This window comes from Mauremys reevesii, linkage group 2, assembly GCF_016161935.1.
Source record: "Mauremys reevesii isolate NIE-2019 linkage group 2, ASM1616193v1, whole genome shotgun sequence".
In the NCBI taxonomy this organism is placed as follows: Eukaryota; Metazoa; Chordata; order Testudines; family Geoemydidae; genus Mauremys; species Mauremys reevesii.
In genome coordinates this window covers 265,584,003-265,603,838 of record NC_052624.1, presented here as the reverse complement: position 1 = coordinate 265,603,838, position 19,836 = coordinate 265,584,003, and the positions used below count along the sequence as shown (strand labels likewise).

The following is a 19,836-nucleotide window of genomic DNA, read 5'->3' as shown; positions in this document are numbered from 1 at the left end:
ACTAGTATGTGGTTTGACCAACATACAAGTATTGTTCTGTGCTTAAAATAAATTACTTCAGTGTGTGCTTGAATGTTACTATACTACTTTGCGCTTCAGAGTGCTATACAAACATTAGCTAATTTTCACAAGACACATGTAAAATGTGTAATATTTCCATGTTAAATATGAGGAAAAGTGAGTAACAAAGTAGTTAACTATGTTGCCAGAAAGTCCTACACAAACTCAGCATTTAAGTTGGGAATGTAAATTAGGTCACCTGACTTGAAGGCCTGTGCTCAACTCCCTTATTACACAGTAAACCTTATATGCTTACTTTTAGTGTGTGATGATTTATGATATACGGAATTCTGGATTTAGAAAAGTGTCTCTTTCCCTACGTCTCCCTACAGAAGTTATTTTCTTAGTAAAATATAAACTGGTCTTTATAATATGTATTATTTACATAAGGGACTAGCTCTATGATTGTTTTATAATCATGGCTCCCAAGGCCTGATGAATAAACTGGGAATACTTCTTGACAAACAAGCATCACGAAGCTCATTTGTGTCTGCAGATAAGGCAATATCTGTTGCATGGTATTTCCAAAAAGGAAATGGACAAAAAGCTGTATGATCAAAGCCAAGCTGATAAAAAGGTGTGCACACAATAAATTGCTATGAGAAGAACAGAAAAACTGGAAGATAATAATATTAAATCATGTTCTAAAACAAAATTTGCCTAACAGACTGGAGTAACCACAAAGTGAAGTCTATAATCCCTATGTTGTTTACCTTGCATCCTATATTACATAGTACAACATATCTAAGTTAATGACACAAGGACAAATTGTATTTTCAGTACTGAATTTTTGGGTGGATGAGACTGACTTTTATTGGTATTTTAATGCTGTTTTTGTGATTTACTTTACTTATAACTCTACCTTATTTACTTCCTGTGTTAAAGCCTGGACACTGTATATATTGAGGCTACCATTTTGCATTACTGATGCAATGTACCGTCCATTTGGGCTAATAGCTGCTGTGCTGATTCCCTCCTCATGATTCCCAATGTCAAACAGATGTTTGCACGTCTGTATATTGATAAATCTCATAATATTATCTTGACTTAGCACTCCAAGAACCTAGAAATAAAGGAGACTTCTATAAATTAGTCCTAATGCAAAATAGAAAAGAATGAATTCAAAATTCTGAAATAAAAATTTTTGAAACAGCAACAGAGCAAATATTTAATATAGTAACTTTCCTGCATATAGTATTGAACAGGGGTCGGCAACCTTTCAGAAATGGTTTGCCGAGTCTTCATTTATTCACTCTAATTTAAGGTTTTGCATGCCAGTAATACATTTTAAGTTTTTTAGAAGGTCTCTTTCTATAAGTCTACAATATATAACTAAACTATTGTTGTATGTAAAGTAAATAAGGTTTTTAAAATGCTTAAGAAGCTTCATTTAAAATTAAATAAAAATGCAGAGCCCCCCCAGACCGATGGCCAGGACCTGAGCAGTGTGAGTGCCACTGAAAATCAGCTCGCGTGCCAAAGGCCATAGGTTGCCTACCCCTGGTATAGAATAAGAAAAGCAAATCTCAGAAAGTATGTGATTTCAGTTAAGAAACCAAGTGATTTCGTTCTTAAATTTCCTATACAACTGACCTGATTAGAACCACCATCAAAACTATCAGGAAGGAATTCCAGATGGCGAACAGCTCGTACTTTTGTAGGCATCTGGATTATTCTTAACAGCTGTTTTGACTCCAGACACCACAAGTGAAGATGATTCGATTTTCCTCCTGTTACTAGCATCCGGCCATCTCTGCATCAGAAACAGGACTAAGTTTGTATCAGACCAATCTAATCTACTGCTAGTTACAATTTTAGGGCCATATATTATCTTCCATGCTCACAAATCATCACTGCTGAAGATAATTTCTGTTGTATTGTGTTGCCAGCATATAATGTTGAAACAGCTCTCAAATGAAGTAAAAAGCAGGTTTTGTAGTGGATATTTATAAACTTCGTTTTCAGTGTAAATTAAAAAGGAGCTCCTTTTCCCCCCAGTGGCCATGGGTTTGCAGTACACAGTGATGCAGCTGTTCTCAGCAAGGAACGGTGCAATCTATAGATGGGTTCAAAATGCTACAACCGATCACCACAGAACTTTGGGGAAGTTGACATTCCAAAGTTGTGGGCTTTGATTCATCTTCAGTTAAAGATCTTTGATTGTTCAGACAAAATAACATGATCAAGTGGCAGAGAGTGATACCCTTTATGGGTTTATAAAATAGCTTAAGTAAGTTGTTGGATAAGGACGGGGAAACATTAACTCATTTAGTACAAACTAAAAACAAAAGAGTGTTTCAATGGACTACTACTGTTGTGCACCTTTCTAAAATGTTTTATAAAAGACTTCCTATTAATAGTAGTAAGTTTGGATCACTGCTCCAGCCACCTCACTATTCTCAGCAATGGCAATATTGCTGTAATTGCTAATCTTCATAAGTAATTTTGGAAGCAATATATTTTCTTTCATGGTTTGCAAATCGAAATGGCCTGAAGCGGACATGATTGACTCACGCACTTCTGAGTTCATTTTTCTTGTTTGTACTGAATACACTTAGAGCTGGTACCAAAAGTGTTTTCTGTTAACTCCTCACCTTTACTGGACTGTGCATCCCTGCATTGAGATTGTTGGAGAGAGTGATTAGTCTGCTTTTCTTTTCTGTATGAAAACCTAAATACTTTTTTGAGGGGGCCTAAAATCTCAGACTAACATTTTGACTTCTGTTAAAAATAACTTTGTATCTAGTTTAGAGGTGAAAAACTACAGTTCAACACTTGTGCAAAACATTTTAGAAAAAGGAGAGAAAAATGTGTATTGTCTGCTAAGAATTTTGTAATATTTTCTTTCTGAGTATTTAAGCAGCAACTTACCTGGTAACGGCAAAGACTTTATAATGCAACACAGAGCCTTCTATTGGAGTTGGCAACTGGTATTTACATTGAAGAGTATCACATTCCCATGCAAAGACAGAGTTATCTTTGAAACAGCTGAGGATGGTGTTGCTTAGTGGAAGAAAGAAAACCTGAAAGAATTAATATGGAAAAGAAAAAAAAATAGAATAATTTTCTGGCTAGTTGCCTTACATACTATAAAAAAAGAAAGATTACATTTGACCTTCAGAAACGTCAGAATAATATAGCAATAAGTAGGGCTCTACCAAATTCACGGCCATGAAAATCGCATCACTGACTGCAAAATCTGGTCTTTTGTGTACTTTTATCCTGTACTATATAGATTTCATGGGGGAGACCAGTGTTTCTCAAACTGGGGTCCTGAACCAAAAGAGGGCCACGGGGGTGGGGGTCACAGTATTGCCACCCTTACTTCTGCAGTGCCTTCAGAGCTGGGTGGCTGGAGAGGGGTGGCTGCTGGCCCAGGGCCCACCTCTGAAGGCAGTAGCACAGAATACCATATCATGTAGGCAGTAGCAAAGTAGCAATACCATACCATGCCATCCTTACTCCTGCGCTGCTGCTGGCGGCGGCACTGCCTTCAGAGCTGGGCTCCTAGCCAGCAGTTGCAGCTCTCTGGTGATCCAGCTCTGAAGGCAGCGCTGTCGCCAGCAGGAGCGCAGAAGTAGGGTGGCAATACCAACCCCCCCCACAATAACCTTGCGCCACCGCTCCCCCTCCCCCCAACAGCCCCCTTTTGGGTCAGGACCCCTACAGTTACAACAACATGACATTTCAGATTTAAATATCTGAAATCATGAAATTTACAATTTTTAAAATCCTATGACTGTGAAATTGACCAAAATAGACCATGAATTTGATAGGCCCTATCATTAAGCCTCAGCAGTGTGCACATTAGTGTACTATCAGTGCACACATCAGAAGTCTTCCTGAAGACTTGCAATGAGCTTGAGAAGTGTACCAATTGCCTTCAGTCTCTGAAGTGGTTTATTTTTAGCGTATGGCTCATTAATTTCATGTATCATTATTAAAAAAAGAGTATAAAAACAGCTGTTAGAGGTTATGCAAACTATTGTTCCACTGTGAAAAGTAGTTCCTATTATTATGATAAATGAAAAATAGAAAAAAATGTAATAATCACCTTTTTTCAGCTCTTCTGAATATATTTATTGTTTACATGAAGTCTTTTGTATAAAATCACCTGGATTATAAAATCATGATTGGATGTCTTTCTTAAAGATATACTTCTGTTCATCCACAAGTTATTGGTCTAAATACAATAATTATCGGATGAAATTTTATGGCCTGTGCCATGTAGGTCAGACCTTGATGATCGTAATGATCCTTTCTGGCCTTTAAAAAAATATGATTTTGGGCCCTTCCCTACTCCTTGCTCCTCAGAAACCCTGCTACCCTTCCAGCAGCAGTTTCTCGCCTAAAGCAAGTTGAAAGTTGCTGTTCTTTTATTTTAACAAATTGGGATATTCTGTTCATTTCCTGGTTTTGTTTTACTCTAAAAAGGTGTGTTTAAAAAGGGCCACAAAATGATGTTGAAATGGCAGTTTGGCACTCTGGGAGAAGGGACAGAACAAAATGTCCTTTTTTCATCTCTTTTCTTCCTTTCTCAACTAAAACTGCCTCTCTTCACCTACCAACCTCACGAGGTGCTTTTTGTCTCATTCGTTAGCTTTTGCTCCTGCACTTTTTGAGGTGGTATAGATCTTACTAGTTACATTTAACTGATAGGATCCCAGCTATGCACTGCTGGGACTGGTCAGGAAATAAATTAGAATGGAACTTTACAGTCAGTGTCCCCAGTCACACTCTAATAATAGTACCAGCACTTCTTAGCCATACTTCTTAACGAACTAAATGTGGGTAAGCACCATTATCCCTACTTTAAAGATGGGAAACTGAGGCTCAGAGAGGTTAAGTGATTTGTCTAAGGACACACAGCAAATGAATGGCAGAGCCAAGAACAAAACCAAGATCTCCTGACTCCCAATTCAGTGCCCTCTCCACAGAATCACATAGCTTCCTGATTAGAAGATTCTTTACATTAGGGGCTGTACAAATTTATCACCTTTAGAAAGGAGAGGCACTAGTTTGGGATTTTAGTAAAATCCTCTCCACACACACAGTATTTCTTTTGTCAGTGACTAGGTTCAGCCAGCTGAAGTCTATGGGTACGTCTACAGTACGAAATTAATTCGAACTTTTTATTCAAATTTTCAGAAGCGATTTTATACATTCGGTGTTGTGTGTCCCCACTAAAGCATGTGAATTCAGCAGAGTGCATCCACGGTACTGAGGCTAGCATTGAATGTCGGAGTGGTGCACTGTGGGAAACTATCCCACAGTTCCCGCAGTCTCTGCTGCCCATTGGAATTGTGGGTTAAGCTCCCAGTGCATGATGGGGCAAACACATTCTCACGGGTGTTTCTGGGTGTGCCCCGTCACTCGCTCCTCTCTCCGTGAAAGCTACGGTAGACGCCATACTACCAGCAGACAGTGTAGCGCCTGTCTCCTGGTACTATGAATCCACCTCGCATGTCCTCTCGTCTTTCTATCTACTATTTCATCTAACCATTTCCCGCCTTTTTTTGGCCATCGTGAACAGAGCTGCACAGCTATTGCTGCTTTTTCCATGTTGTCGGTCATGGGCTCCCGTGGAAGCTACAGACGGCAACAATTCCCTGCTGTTTTTCAGCCATCGTGAACAGAGCCGCATAGCTTCCACCGCAAACTCTGTTCACGTTTCCACCGCAAACTCTGCTCTCCCACTCTTGCAGCTCTAAAGAGCTTTCTGACTCTGTGAAAGCTACAGAAGACAACCATTTACCGCCTTTTATCAGCCATTTTGAACCGAACAGCTCGTTTTGCACCCGTTTTCCAGGATTACTCGTGCAGACGCCATAGTGTAGCAAGCATGGAGCCCACTCAGATCTCCGATGCAGTTTTGACCATTGTAAATAGCTCGCGCATTATCCAGCAGTATGTGCAGTACCTGCAAAACTAGGCGAGGAAGTGATGACAATGCAATTACTATACTGAGGACATGGACATAGAAATTCCTAGAAGCCTGGCATGTGGTGATTGGGAACTCATGGTGGCATTGGGCCTGGTTCATGCCGTGAAATGCCGATTCTGGGCCTGGGAAACAAGCACAGATGGGTGGGACCGCATAGTGTTACAGGTCTGGGATTATTCCCAGTGGCTGCAAAACTTTCGTATGCGTAGGGCCACTTTCATGGAACTTTGTGACTTGTTGTCCCCTGCCCTGAAGCGCAAAGACACCAAAATGAGAGCAGCCCTCACAGTTGAGAAGCGAGTGGCCATAGCACTGTGGAAGCTTGCAATGCCCAACAGCTACTGGTCAGTTGGGAATCAGTTTGGAGTGCGCAAATCTACTGTGGGGGCTGCAGTGCTGCAAGTAGCCAATGCAATCATCGACCAGCTGCTATCAAGGGTAGTGACTCTGGGAAATGTGCAGACAATTATAGATGGCTTTAATGCCCTGGGGTTCCCGAATTGCAGTGGGGCGATAGACGGAACGCATATCCCTATCTTGGCCCCAGCACGCCGGGGCAGCCAGTACATAAACCGCAAGGGGTACTTTTCCATGGTGCTGCAAGCACTGGTGGATCACAAAGGACATTTCACCGACATCAACATGGGACGGCCGGGAAAGGTGCATGACACTCGCATCTTCAGGAACTCTGGTCTGTTTGAACAGCTGCAGGAAGGGACTTACTTCCCAGACCAGAAAATTACTGTTGGGGATGTTGAAATGCCTATAGTTATCCTCGGGGACCCAGCCTACCCCTTAATGCCATGGCTCATGAAGCTGTACACAGGCACCCTGGACAGTAGTAAGGAGCAGTTCAACTATAGGCTGAGCAAGTGCAGAACGGTGGTAGAATGTGCTTTTGGACGTTTGAAAGCGCGCTGGCGCAGTTTACTGAATCGGTTAGATCTCAGCACAACCAATATTCCAATTGCAATTGCTGCTTGCTGTGTGCGCCACAATCTCTGTGAGAGTAAGACAGGAGACGTTTATGGCGGGGTGGGAGATTGAGGCAACTCGCCTGGTGGCCAATTTCGCACAGCCAGACAACAGGTTGATTAGAAGAGCACAGCGGGGCATGCTGCGCTTCAGAGAAGCTTTGAAAGCCAGTTTCATGACTGGCCAGGGTACGGTGTGACAATTGTGTTTGTTTCTCTTGAAGTTACCCGCCTCCTATATATATATGAAAGGAAATAAAGTCTAAATTGTTTAAAACCAGTTCTTTATTATTTGTTGCGCAACACACTGAGAGAAATCAGAAGGCAGACTGAGGGGGGGAGGGTTAGGAGGGTGGAGGAGGAGGGAAGAACAAGTCGAGAAACCAAATCAGAAGTTCACATATGCCAGCTTTCTGCTGCTTGGGCGATCCTCTGGGTCCCTGTAGCCTCCCCAATCATGTTCTTGGGCGTCTGGGTAAGGAGGCTATGGAACTTGGGGAGGAGGGAGGGCGGTTATACAGGGGCTGCAGCGGCAGTCTGTGGTCTTGCTGCCTTTCCCACATTAGGTCCACCATACAGCGGAGCATGTCAGTTTGCTCCCCCATGAGCTTGACCATAGAGTCCCTCCTCTCTTTGTGTCCCTGCAATGCTTTACGGGACTCCGCAATTGTTTGCCTCCACGCATTCAGCCGGACCCTATCAGTGCGGGAGGACTGCATGAGCTCGGTGAACACGTCTTCCTGAGTTCATTTTTTCCACCTTCTAATCTGGACCAGCCTCTGAGACGGAGTAGATAGGGGCCACGTTGAAATATTTGCACCTGTGGGAGGAGAAAAAGGGAGGGTAGTATTTTAAAATATACATTTCAGAGAACAAAGGGGACAGTTTGGTGTGAGTAAGCCATCGCACACAGCCAGGCAACAGAATTCAGCTTGCAGGCAGCCTAGGGGCACAGGGGGTTCTGCTTCTTCTACATTCATTTCAATGTTTTCAAACTGCTGGGACCTGTTTCCCACAGCAAGCAATGCCTGGTGGGTTTGCCATAAAGGACGGCCTTCGGGCTCTCTGGGATGATCACTTCACACAACACTCAACCCCAACACCCCCCGCCCGTGGCTCCGATGAGGCTCTGAGCAGGGATGAGCCCTTTAAACTATATGCAAACAGCCCAGTGCAGCTGGGTTTCCCCCATCCTCCACCGCGTGGCTCCGATCAGGGTCTCACTCACCAGAAGTACCTTCTCCAGGGTCATGGTCTGGGAGCCCGCGCTGGGAGTCAAGGGAGGCTATTGGCTCCAGCGTTAAGCATAGTTCCTGGCAGGGGGGGAAACGGATTCCCCACTTGCCGCCTGTGCACTGTCCTCCTCCTCCTCCTCTTCTTCATCCTCCAATGACTCTTCCTCCTCGCTCATGCAACTCCCCCCTTGCAGGTGTCCACAGACAGTGGTGGGGTAGTGGTGGCGTCACCCCCCATAATTGCATGGAGCTCACGGTAGAAGTAGAATGTATGGGGCTGTGACCCAGAGCGCCCGTTTGCCTCCCTGGATTTTTGGTATGCTTGCCTGAGTTCCTTGATTTTTGTATGACACTGCTCTGTGTCCCTGGAGTAGCCTCTTTCCGTCATGGACCTGGAGACTTTACCGTATGTATTTGCGTTCCTTTTTTTGGAACGTAGTTCTGCCATAACAGACTCATCTCCCCAACATGCAATGAGATCCAGTACCTCCCGTTCGGACCATGCTGGAGCTCGTCTGCGAATCCGGGACTGCGTGATCTCTTGTGATGGTGGACTCTGCATGGTTGCCTGTGATGGTGGACTGTGCTGACGGTCACCTGTGCTGATGGTGACCAAACAGGAAATGAAATTCAAAAGTTCCCAGGGCTTTTCCTGCCCACCCGGGTAGTGCATCGGAGTTGAGAGTGTTGTCCAGAGTGGTCACAAGGGAGCATTCTGGGATAGTTTCCAGAGGCCAATAACGTCAAATTGCGTCCACAATACCTTTAAGCTGGGATTACGATCTCGATTTAAGCACTACTCCACTTGCCGAGGTGGAGTACAAAAATCGATTTAAAGAGCCCTTTAAATCGAAAAAGCCAGTTTGGTTATGTGAACGGAATCATTTTTTTTTCAAATTAACTCGGCTAATTCCGAAATAACAGACTAGTGTAGACCAGGCCCAAGTTTACCTTATGTTTAGGATGCAACATTAATCACCCTGGCTTTTCCTTAATTTGGACCACAGTCTGAAAGCAATTATCTCATTCATGGAAAGGAATGGCAGATGGTGAGGTGGGTCTGATCTGTGCCATTTCAATGAAACAATTCATGTTAATTTCTGCAATACACTCATATTACAATGGCCACTATGTAGCTAAAAACAATAGTCATCTAAAGTGTCCACAATATGTACACAGACTACAACGACAAAGACAAATTCCTGAACTTCGGCTGAGCTGGCATTTTAAAATAGAAGCTTCGTTTCGCATTTTCAAAATTTGTATATACCTAATACTACATGGTTGACAATTTGTAATACAACAATAACGGATAATCAAATACAGAGAAATAATTCTACTGAAGTGACAGCATAACCCACAAGAGACCTAAGAACCATTCTTCAGAGAATTTCCTTATGCTGAGTCTGATTCAAGTCCTACTGAAATCAATGGAAGGCATCCATAAACTTCAAGGGCTTTTGGCTCAGCCCCATTATCTTTGTACTGCATGGTTACATTATTTTATTATATTAATGGTTTATTTCAACATGGAAACTCATGGATTCTACCAAATTCCAAAAGCTATTGGCAGAAAACTTTAGCCACTCACATACGCTAAATGTGGAATACACTACAATTACTTGCTGATTTATAAGGGATATCTCAAATTCATCCCCTAATGAAGTGCAGACACCTCTGGGATAAACATGACAATTATTTGAACAGCGCTCACTAAACAACAGTTTTAGGACAGGAAGTGAAGTGAAAGATGTACCTCTAATTCAGGGGTGGCCAACCTGAGCCTGAGAAGGAGCCAGAATTTATCAATGTACATTGCCAAAGAGCCACAGTAATATGTCAGCAGCCTCCCAATCAGTTCCCCCCCAGCCCCACCCCCAGTACCTCCCGCCCGCCGGCAGCTCCACTGATCAGCGCCTCCCTCTCCCTTCCCATGCCTCCCACCTGCCACAATCAGTTGTTTCACAGCGTGCAGGAGGCTCAGGGGAGGGGGGGGAAGGAAGAGGAGTGAGGGCACAGGAGGCTCTGGGGAAGGGGCAGGAGCCTTGGGGGAAGAGGTGGAGTGGAGTCAGGACCTGGGGCGGAGCCAGGGGTTAAGCAGTGAGCACCACTGGCACATTGGAAAGTTAGTGCCTGTAGCTCCAGCCCCAGAGTTGGCACCTATGCAAGGAGTTGCATATTAACTTCTGAAGAGCTGCATGCAGCTCCGGAGCCACAGGTTGGCCACCCCTGCTATAACTGAAGCTACAGGGTGACTTCCAGAATATAACAGCCCTACTAGAATCCAGTAAAGAAACCGGCATTAACAGCCCTACTCTCAGAAAAAGTGTCATGGGTTTTCAATGGCCATAAGTGGTGAGGACCTCCGTCTTAAGGTACAGTCTTTCAAATGAATCTCCTGCCACATAGTGCCCTCCCAACACTGTGCTTTGACTTTGCTTCAATACTGATGAAACATTACTACTTTATGCAGTGCTTAGGTGTTCCTTGCAGATCTCCACAACTACTGTCTCATAACCCTATCTTGTGAGATCTGATGGCAAAGCTGAGATGATTAAAGGACAAAGAAAAGACTGATCTATTTTTTTTAAAAGAATATTTTTAAGTACTCCTGATTTTAGTATATAGTTGTATTCTCAGGTATGTTTATATACCCTTTGTTTAACAATGACTCTTTACTGACCTTTTGAATCCCCACAGATTGGCGGACGTTCAACTTTCTTTTTCTTTGGAAGGTATCGAGATCCCAGAATTGTGCTGTATCAGTGGATGTAGTAATGGCATATCTGCCTGAACCATGGACGGAGATTGAAGATACTGAAGAATCATGTCCCCTCATCCAACTAACTAGCTCCTTGGTGTCTATGGTGTAAATGAAATTGATTAAAAAGTTATGCAAAGTGAAGCAACAAGTGCTAGTATTTTTCAGTGCAAACAATATGAAGGGTGTGGCCTCGAGAATGCCTCATGTATCTTTATTTATCATCACTATCCAACAAATGAGGAACAAGTGAGTTGTCCTTCATGTAATTCCTATACATTATGGAAAAAAACATCCTGCTGATCAGTGGGAAATAAAGGATTTCATAAGTTATTTCATAAGCTATCTTGCATAGACTTGTTTAATGTGTCTTCAGTGATCAGTCTTAAAAGTTGTGAACGGGGCCCACCAAACAAGCTGGATATGCCTCCTAGGCAGACTTTGCCAGTGGGAACATCAATATTAAACCACCACCACGCCCCCAGCCAAAAAACAACATACTTTGCAGGCTTAAGTCAGGATTCTACACTTGTTTTAACTTGTGGGTGAAATGAGTGAGTATTGAAGTTACTATTTATACATACAAGGAAGGTTGGTTTAATGAACAGCAGGCTATGATCACAGGAACCTTTACATTCAGATGCAACATCCTGATTAATTTTTTAGGCCTGGGAGTTTAACACATTTTCATACTTCTATTTCACCATTTTGCAAGCTAGTTTTTTTAAGAATATACGTCTTTATAACCTGATTAATAGCTATTTAGTTCTACAGTTGGTTATGATCCTCAGCAATTATACTGGTGGAAGAATACCAAAGTCCAGAACTATATCTGGTTGGTTTCCACTACTTAACTAAGAGAGTCTAAATCCAGATTGTCTGAAACAGTAGCAGTAAGAATGCACTTCTTAAATGGGAGGGGGGGGGAAGTAACATCATCTCTGAAGATTAACTTCTGAACAACTAATTGGCAATATTGTTAGCCATTTAACTGCTAATCAGATCAGAAATAACTATTGTGCTTGATTAATTGTGATATGGATTTGCTATGAAAATATAGCTATTCTTATTTTTCTAGTCAGATTTTTAAATGTCTTACCTGTATCAAAACATTTAATGGAATAATCTGCTAAAGCCACAAGGTATTCAGTCTTCCTGCGAAGATTAAACGCCAAAGCAGTGCAAGCCTGCATGGTTCGCTGAACAAGACTGAATCTATTTAAAAAGAAAAACAAAAACCAACAATAGTCCAATAGTGTAAGAAACACTTCAACTCAGTGTCCAATTAACTAAATATGCTAATCAGTTTGAACATACTTTACCTTGTGAAAGAAAATTTTATGCAATCTTCCCTTCCCTTCCCCTCCCCACCAATCCCAGGCAAAACAAACCCTGTTTATCAAACAGAAACGGGTGTCTTAAGTGGGAGGAGTGTTGCAAAAAACTGACTGTTAGACAACAATCTAGATTATCAAAAATAGTAACTGAGAGCCACACAGCAAGAGAAACGTTTACCTGTTTCCTGTCAAGTCAAAAACATAAATATTCCCTTGGTGATCTCCAGCAAGTAAAGAATCTCCAGAACTGTCAAAGGCCACATTCAGAAAACGTATGGTCTTTGAATGATATCCTGTGGCACTGTGAATAATGTTTACTATGACTCTATGAGGAAAGCAAACAAATCACTTTATTATACCATCTTTAGCATACTTTTCTCTACAATCATTAAAATATATCCAATATAAAAACATTCTTAGGTTATGTTTTTGCAATTCTGATTAGACATTTACTTTTGAGGAAGAACACACGCTTGTAAAAGTTTTTTAAAGTGTATTACACAAGAGATTATTCGCTGTCTGACAAGCAGTAAATAGACCTTCTGTAAAGAAATCTAATGAAAAACTGAAAAGTAGCTATGATTCATGAGAAAAATTCATTTAGATTAGGTGGAATCAGGAATTATATGTTGTGGGGGTGGAATCACTGAAGACAACTTTTATCTATGTTCTTAAAAATTAGAGTCAGGCTAATCTCTGTCACGTCACACTAATAACTTAAGATGTTATGAGACCATACTGGCTCTCTACCATTTCTGTCTTTCACAGGTATCTATCCTTTGGGTTTGTACATTAGCAGGGGATGGGAGCAGTAGCAGCAGCCAAAGAGATACTGGTAGTCTAAAAAGCAGCAGCTAGCACCAAAAGATTGGGGTAAGAGGGTGAAGAGGGGTCTGACCCTCCCTTCAAGAATCAGGGGCAATTGCCTGGAGGGAAATCCCTTTTGAGGGGCCCTCTGATCGACCACCAAGTGGGAAGGGGAGACAGAGTCTGTGTGATTATACCCCACAGGGCATCTCTCAAAGAGGGATTCACCACTACAGTTTGCAGTGGAATCAATAGAATGGGAAAGGAGAGGCCCAGGCTCCTCTCTTCTCCAGATAAGAAGGCCTTCAAGAGGGCAAAAGAGATGGGCCAGGTGACAGGAGGAGGCAAGGGCTGCCTTTACTGTGACTTGCCTGCTAAGTTTACCTTTGCTCTAACTATTATTTTTAGAAAAGAAGTGAGGGTCAATAAGAATGAGTCCAGATGGACTTTAAGCTTATTTATTTTAGGTTTCTTATTAGAATAACTGGTAATATTTTAATCATGGGAGAATCTCAGGAATACCATTAAAAAAGTACAATGGAAAAATTACCCCAACATCAAAAAATAAAAGCCAACTTTTCACAGGACTGATTGTGTTAGTCTGTGATATTTACAGAAGATTCGTTCTTTAACTGACCTCCCCACCCAAACTCTTTTCTGAAAATAAAGAAACCCAGCTACATTCTAAGTGGAATAAAAAACAAACCGATAATAAACTCTATTTATAGAGTCACAATCAGAACCTCTATGTCTAACCATTATACAAAAAGTTTCTCAGCTTTTGAATACAATATACATGCTAGTTATACCAGTTCATCTTTTGCACTTGTTCTCTATCATCACATGCCTATATTTCTAATAAACTTTCTTGGTAACTTTCTAAGCAATTTTGTCTAATGCAATTTTTAAAAATTAGATTATGCATATTTTTGCTATTCACACTGATGATGCCTCAAAATAATTTGCACATTAATTTACTGCAATACTATTAGAACTGTTTATTTTGCTTCAGGAAGTTTGTCATTTTTAAACACCACGCCTGGATCATCCTGTTGAGGGCGAATCCGTTTGACAGATGTCCTGTGGGGATATAAACACACAGGCCCTGTCTCTCCTTGGTGCCAGATCAGAGGGCCCATAGGAGGGGATTTCTCTCCAGGCCACATCTTTAAACAACCCCGATCTTGAGGATTCAGGGTCTTTTCTTACTAAGCCTGCCAATGGGTCTTTTCTTTTTTTTCTAATCATTCCCATTTCACAGGGTCTTGTGCTTTTCTTCATAATTTCAACTCCACAGTCTGCAAGATCACAGAATGTCTTATGTTGTTCAAACTCCTGACTGCTCAGGGCATGGTCTGGTGTGCATGAGGGATAAACAAATAGTATCCTAATGTAGTACCTGATTTTGAGAAATCTCTAATTGTGGAGGACATGTATTATTCATACAGTACTGTGCACGTGCATGACACTTCTCTGCTGAAAGAGATTACAGACTAGGCTAGATCTTGGAAATGGCTCTGCACAGATGCAGTGCTGCCCATCTAAAAGTATTTGCAAGACCTTATCCTAAATTTACATACAGCACAATAAGAGATAACGTTGGACAATGGGATAGGAGTCAGCAGGAGAGGAGTAGGAAGTTGCAAGGGCAAGGGCTGCAGTAAGTAACAAGACCACAGAGAAGAGACCATAATTAGGCAGATATGTTGGATATTGTTATTATTTGTATGAGATATTGCTTTGGTTTGTAACAAACATCCTTGTAGGCTGGAGTTTTGAAAATATGTTTGGAAATTATAAGCGAATGCTACTGTCCCTCTGATGTCTCCTTGCTGATGTCCAGCTACCAGCTTAAGATGAACATGACTGAAACAGAGCTCCTAACTTTCCTCCCCCAAACTCTCCCCACTATCTCCTTTCTTGATCCCTATGGACAAAACCACCATCCTGTGTGTCACTCAGGACCGTAACCTGTGTGTCATCTTCAACTGATAACTTCTTCTTTCTGCATAACATCTCTAAAATATGGCCTTTCCTATCCACTGACACAGTTAAAACTCTGGTCCAGGCTCTCATCTCGCATCTTGATTACCGCAACATCCTTCTCTCTAGCCCTAACAAATGCAATCTTCTCCCACTCACATCCACACAGAATGCTACTGCTAAGATTATTTTCCTAGCCTATCACTTTGACCACGTCACCCCTCTCTTTGAGCCCTTCCACTGGCTCCTTCTTCTCTAGTGCATCAAACATAAGATGCTTGTTTTCAATCCCCACCCTCGCTAACATCTCTCAAGCACTATCGAGCTGCTGAGGCTCACCTCCAATCAGCTCAAAGCGCCAGCCTCCTCTGCGTATGTGAAATTTTCAGACAAGCACCTTTGTACTTTCTCCCGTGCTGCCCCACAAGGCAGGAGGTGGTGTTCTTGTAAACAATCTGCAAGTCTAGCTCATTATCTACCTTCAAATCCCGCTTTATAACTCTTCTTGGCCATGAGGCCTACAAAATACTTAGCAACAGTTAGGACAAGGGGTGTGCTGAGACCAAGGCCTATCATGCTGACCCATACTGCCTCATTGTTTCTCCCTGCTCTCCCATCTGTCGGTATCCGTCTGATGTCTTTGGTCTTGCGCTTAGACCAGAAACTCCTTGGGGCCGAGCCTGGCTTTATTCTGTTTGTACAGCGCCTAACACAACCAGCTCCATGAGCAAGGCCGCTAAGTGCCAGCATAAGTTCAGTAATAAAAGAATTACAAGCCCTCTGGCCTGGGGCGAAATCTTTTGATAGAATCATAGACTATCAGGGTTGGAAGGGACCTCAGGAGGTCACCTAGTCCAACCCCCTGCTCAAAGCAGGACCGATCCCCAGCCAGATTTTTACCCCAGTTCCCTAAGTGGCCCCCTCTATGGGTTGAGCTCACAACCCTGGGTTTAGCAGGCCCGTGCTCAAGGCACTGAGCTATCCCTCCCCTTGATGTTTGCCTCTTTCACGATGGGTCCTCAGAGACCTGCGCAGGGGCTTCCCCACCAGCCCCCACCCCCTGGCTGCGCCCTTACAGCCAGCAGCAGGGACAGGCCTTCGTCCTGGGCAGCTTATCACCATCTACCCCGGGGTCTCCTCTTCCCACCTGCCCCTTCCCTCCCTCCGAGCCCTGCCCCGTCACTTGTCCCCGGTTACCCCTGCTGCGCGGCCGGGGCGGGCTTGCGGTGCCAGAGCTTGCCCCGCTCCCTGTTGCCCAGGTCGGAGCTCTGCATCCTCACGCAGCGAGGGGCGGGAGGCGCTTCCCTCCGCCACAGCTACACCGACCAGCACGCGCCCCGAGGCGGCTCCGCACCAACCGCCACTTCTCCCGCCGGCCGCGGCGCGGGGGGCGGGACGGGAGCCTAGGGGGTGTGCGAACCATGGTACAGTCCGTTGGACCTCATGAATGCAGCACACTGGTGGGAGAGTCTCCCTAACCTCCACCCCTGGGATAATGGAACAGGCCACGCATCCCGGAAGCACTGGCGCCTGCCGGGAACTGTAGTTCTCTTTGTGGGCTGGGTGAGGCTGTGGGTGTTTGACAGACAGAAAGGCCAGCGACTCCGGCCTGAGCTGAGTGGGCGGGGCAAGAGGGAAGGTATGAGAGGGCGGGAGCAGGTCAGGAGGCTGAGGAAGGCAGCCAAGCTTCCCCCAGGGGACACTCCTGCCCTGGTTTTCTTTGCTCTCCACAAACAATAACTGTTTGAATACAGGCCTCCAAGCATGCTGAATAATAAAACAGTAGTGGCCTGCAGAGCCTGAATCTTATCTTCCACCACTTGCCTATTATCTCCCTCCTTTTTTAATGAAGTTGGACTCAAGGGATTGGGTAAAGCCGATGAGATTTGGGCCTGGGTGCTTTCTTTTTAAAAAAGCTTGCTTCATTGTGATTTAGGGGGTTCTCCACTGGTTCTTTGTAATCACCAAGGAAGACAATATGTTGGCTGGCAGCAACATACTATTTCTGTACTGTGGCTTGTCAGATATAATCCCCCTATTACAATATGGAAACAAAATCAAGGGAGATTAAAAGAAATGACAAGTAAACCCCTAAAATAGATGTTTTTTTGCCAGACTGGGGCCTTGGGATATACATGCAACATGGATATTAGTCACAGTGTGGCTAATTTAACTATATCATGTTACAAAAGGAAATGGAAAAAGTTCTTCCTAATCAATTTCACACATCTTTAATGTGCTCATCACAGTAATATCCAGGCATCAAAATATTCCTTTACATTTTCCATTGAGATCTATTGATCTCCTTGTTCTTTAGAAACATCCACAGAATCCCTCTGAGTATGTGTTATTAATATTTCCACTTTACAGATGAGGAAAAAGGCACATTTTCAACAGCCCACATTTTCAAGAGTGACCATTGGTTTTGGATACCCATGCTTAGACTCCTAGGGCATAACTTTTAGAGGTGCTGCGCACACAACTTCAATTGAAGTCAATGGAATTACAATTTACCAAGTTAAAGCAGGTAAACATACACATACAAAGGAGTTACAGTCTGAGGTTTCAAAAAGTAGTAGAAGCTGCTGTAACATGCAAGCTCTGTATGTCCCTTAGGGCTATCCTCGCCAAACAGCCAGGATCCCTTGCTTATGCTTAGAAGGCGTGCCATCTCCCTGAAGTCCAAGCAGCATAGGGACAACAGTTTCTTCTCCACAAGGATTTTTATTCCCCCCCACCCCGAGCTCAAACTGATGGGGCAAGTGTTTGTGCAGGTCTCCACCTCCTCGTGGGTGTGTGACGGGGAGCAATCAACCAAGTCTTTTGTCCACAGATGATCCACAGTGGCTTGTCTGATGTCTCGGGGCCTTCTCTTGTTGAAAGGAGATGACTCCTTGTCACGTTATTGACTTGAACTGGGACTGTATAGAACATGGTTGCAACCAAGGTCCCTGATGTGGTCGCACCAAATCTTGTATAAAGAGGGTCAAATGAGGTGTCTAAGAAAAGGTTATGGTTGGCTGGTTATGATTATGCTCTCTGTATGTGTGTATTATTTTGGTAGTTGAAGTTATGAATATTGGCTCTGTACTGTCTGTATTTCAAACTTATGCTCTCCTTCTGGGTGACATCCCAAACAAGTTGGTGTCAGCTCTGCCTAGCCTGCTTGATGTCCCATTAAGGACCATCAGATATACAATTGACTCATTGTGAGAAGGCAGACATGCCTTGTGACTCAGTAAGGTATGCATGGACCTGCCTATGGACAGAACTCTGAGGTTTTTCCATGCCATGCGATGGAATGCTTGTCTTTGGAACAAAGAAAGAAAAACCACCTGGCAAGAGAATATAAAAAGTTGCTGCAGCTCCTCCATCTGGTCTTCAATCCTGCTTCATACCTTTGGATGGACTTTGCTACAAACGGAAGCTCTACACAAAGGACTGATGATCCATCCCAGCAGGGGATGTACTCCAGAGACTTGATTTGAACCTGCGGTTTATTCTATCACTGCTACAAGCCTGAGCAAAGAACTTTGCCATTACTGTATGTAATTGATTCCATTTAACCAATTCTAGCTCTCATCTATATTTTTTTCCTTTTATGAATAAACCTTTAGATTTTAGATTCTACAGGACTGGCAACAGCGTGATTTGTGGGTAAGATCTGATTTGTATATTGACCTGGGTCTGGGGCTTGGTCCTTTGGGATCAAGAGAACCTTTTTTCTTTTACTGGGGTATTGGTTTTCATAATCATGTCCCCATAACAAGCGGCACTGGTGATGATACTGGGAAACTAGAGTGTATAAGGGAATTTCTTGTGTGACTTGTGGTTAGCCAGTGGGGTAAAACCAAAGTCCTCCCTGTCTGGCTGGTTTGGTTTGCCTTAGAGGTGGAAAAAAAAACAGCCTTGGGCTGTAACTGCCCTGCTTTAAGCAATTTGTCCTGCATTGGCACTCTCAGTTGGGTCCCGCCAGAACCAGCATCGTTACACTCCTGCACAGCTTACCTCTCAATGTTTGTTTTCCTGTACTGAGCATAAAAGTTGGAAATCAGCTCAGAGTAGTGAGGGTATACCATATGTGGGCAGTGATTAGATGGGAAAAAAAGTCAGGATGGCTGGGACAGAGCTTAAAAAGGGAACTGTCCTGGCCAAACGGGGACATATAGTCACCAGGGGCGGCTCTAGGAATTTGGCCGCCCCAAGCACGCCGGTCTCGCGGCTCCGGGGGACCTCTTGCAGACGTGCCTGCGGAGGGTCCGCTGGTCCCGCGGCTCCGGTGGAGCAGAGGTTCACCGGAGCCGCGGGACCAGCAGACCCTCCGCAGTCATGCCTGCGGCAGGTCCACCTGTCCCGCGGCTCTGGTGGACCTCCCGCAGGCATGACTGCGGAAGGTCCGCTGGAGCCGCCTGCCGCCCTGCCGGCAAAATGCCGCCCCAAGCGCGCGCTTGGCGCGCTGGGGTCTGGAGCCGGCCCTGATAGTCACCCTATCTCCAGGCAAGTGGGTCCTGAGGGAGTCTGGCCAGGACGGGGGCAGACTCTGGCCTGGCTAATTGCACCACTCCCAAGAGGACGGAGTGATTCCCTGCCCTGTCACTGGACCGACCCCGGCTGCGCTGCTGGCTCAACCTGGCAAACACCATCACCTTCCAACAGGGCCGGTGAGTGTGACCAGGGGGCAGGGTGTGAGGGAGTGCGTCTCTGGAGGTGTGTCAGGGGGCTACTGGCCATTGGG

At 44.0% G+C, this 19,836-nt stretch overlaps 1 protein-coding gene across 1 annotated transcript in view; it reads right to left on the bottom strand.

Annotated features, from left to right (window-relative positions):
- The window catches only part of TBC1D31 (TBC1 domain family member 31), a 43,133-nt gene extending 26,610 nt beyond the window's left edge, over positions 1 to 16,523 (bottom strand). The window contains exons 1-7 of the mRNA XM_039524343.1: positions 16,299 to 16,523; positions 12,490 to 12,636; positions 12,074 to 12,189; positions 10,897 to 11,075; positions 2,932 to 3,083; positions 1,654 to 1,813; positions 923 to 1,123 (exon numbers count right to left, since the gene is read on the bottom strand). Coding sequence (XP_039380277.1) covers positions 923 to 1,123; positions 1,654 to 1,813; positions 2,932 to 3,083; positions 10,897 to 11,075; positions 12,074 to 12,189; positions 12,490 to 12,636; positions 16,299 to 16,375 — 1,032 coding nt within the window. The 5' untranslated portion in view covers positions 16,376 to 16,523. The remainder of the gene's footprint in view (positions 1 to 922; positions 1,124 to 1,653; positions 1,814 to 2,931; positions 3,084 to 10,896; positions 11,076 to 12,073; positions 12,190 to 12,489; positions 12,637 to 16,298) is intronic.
- Positions 16,524 to 19,836: the final 3,313 nt, after the last annotated feature.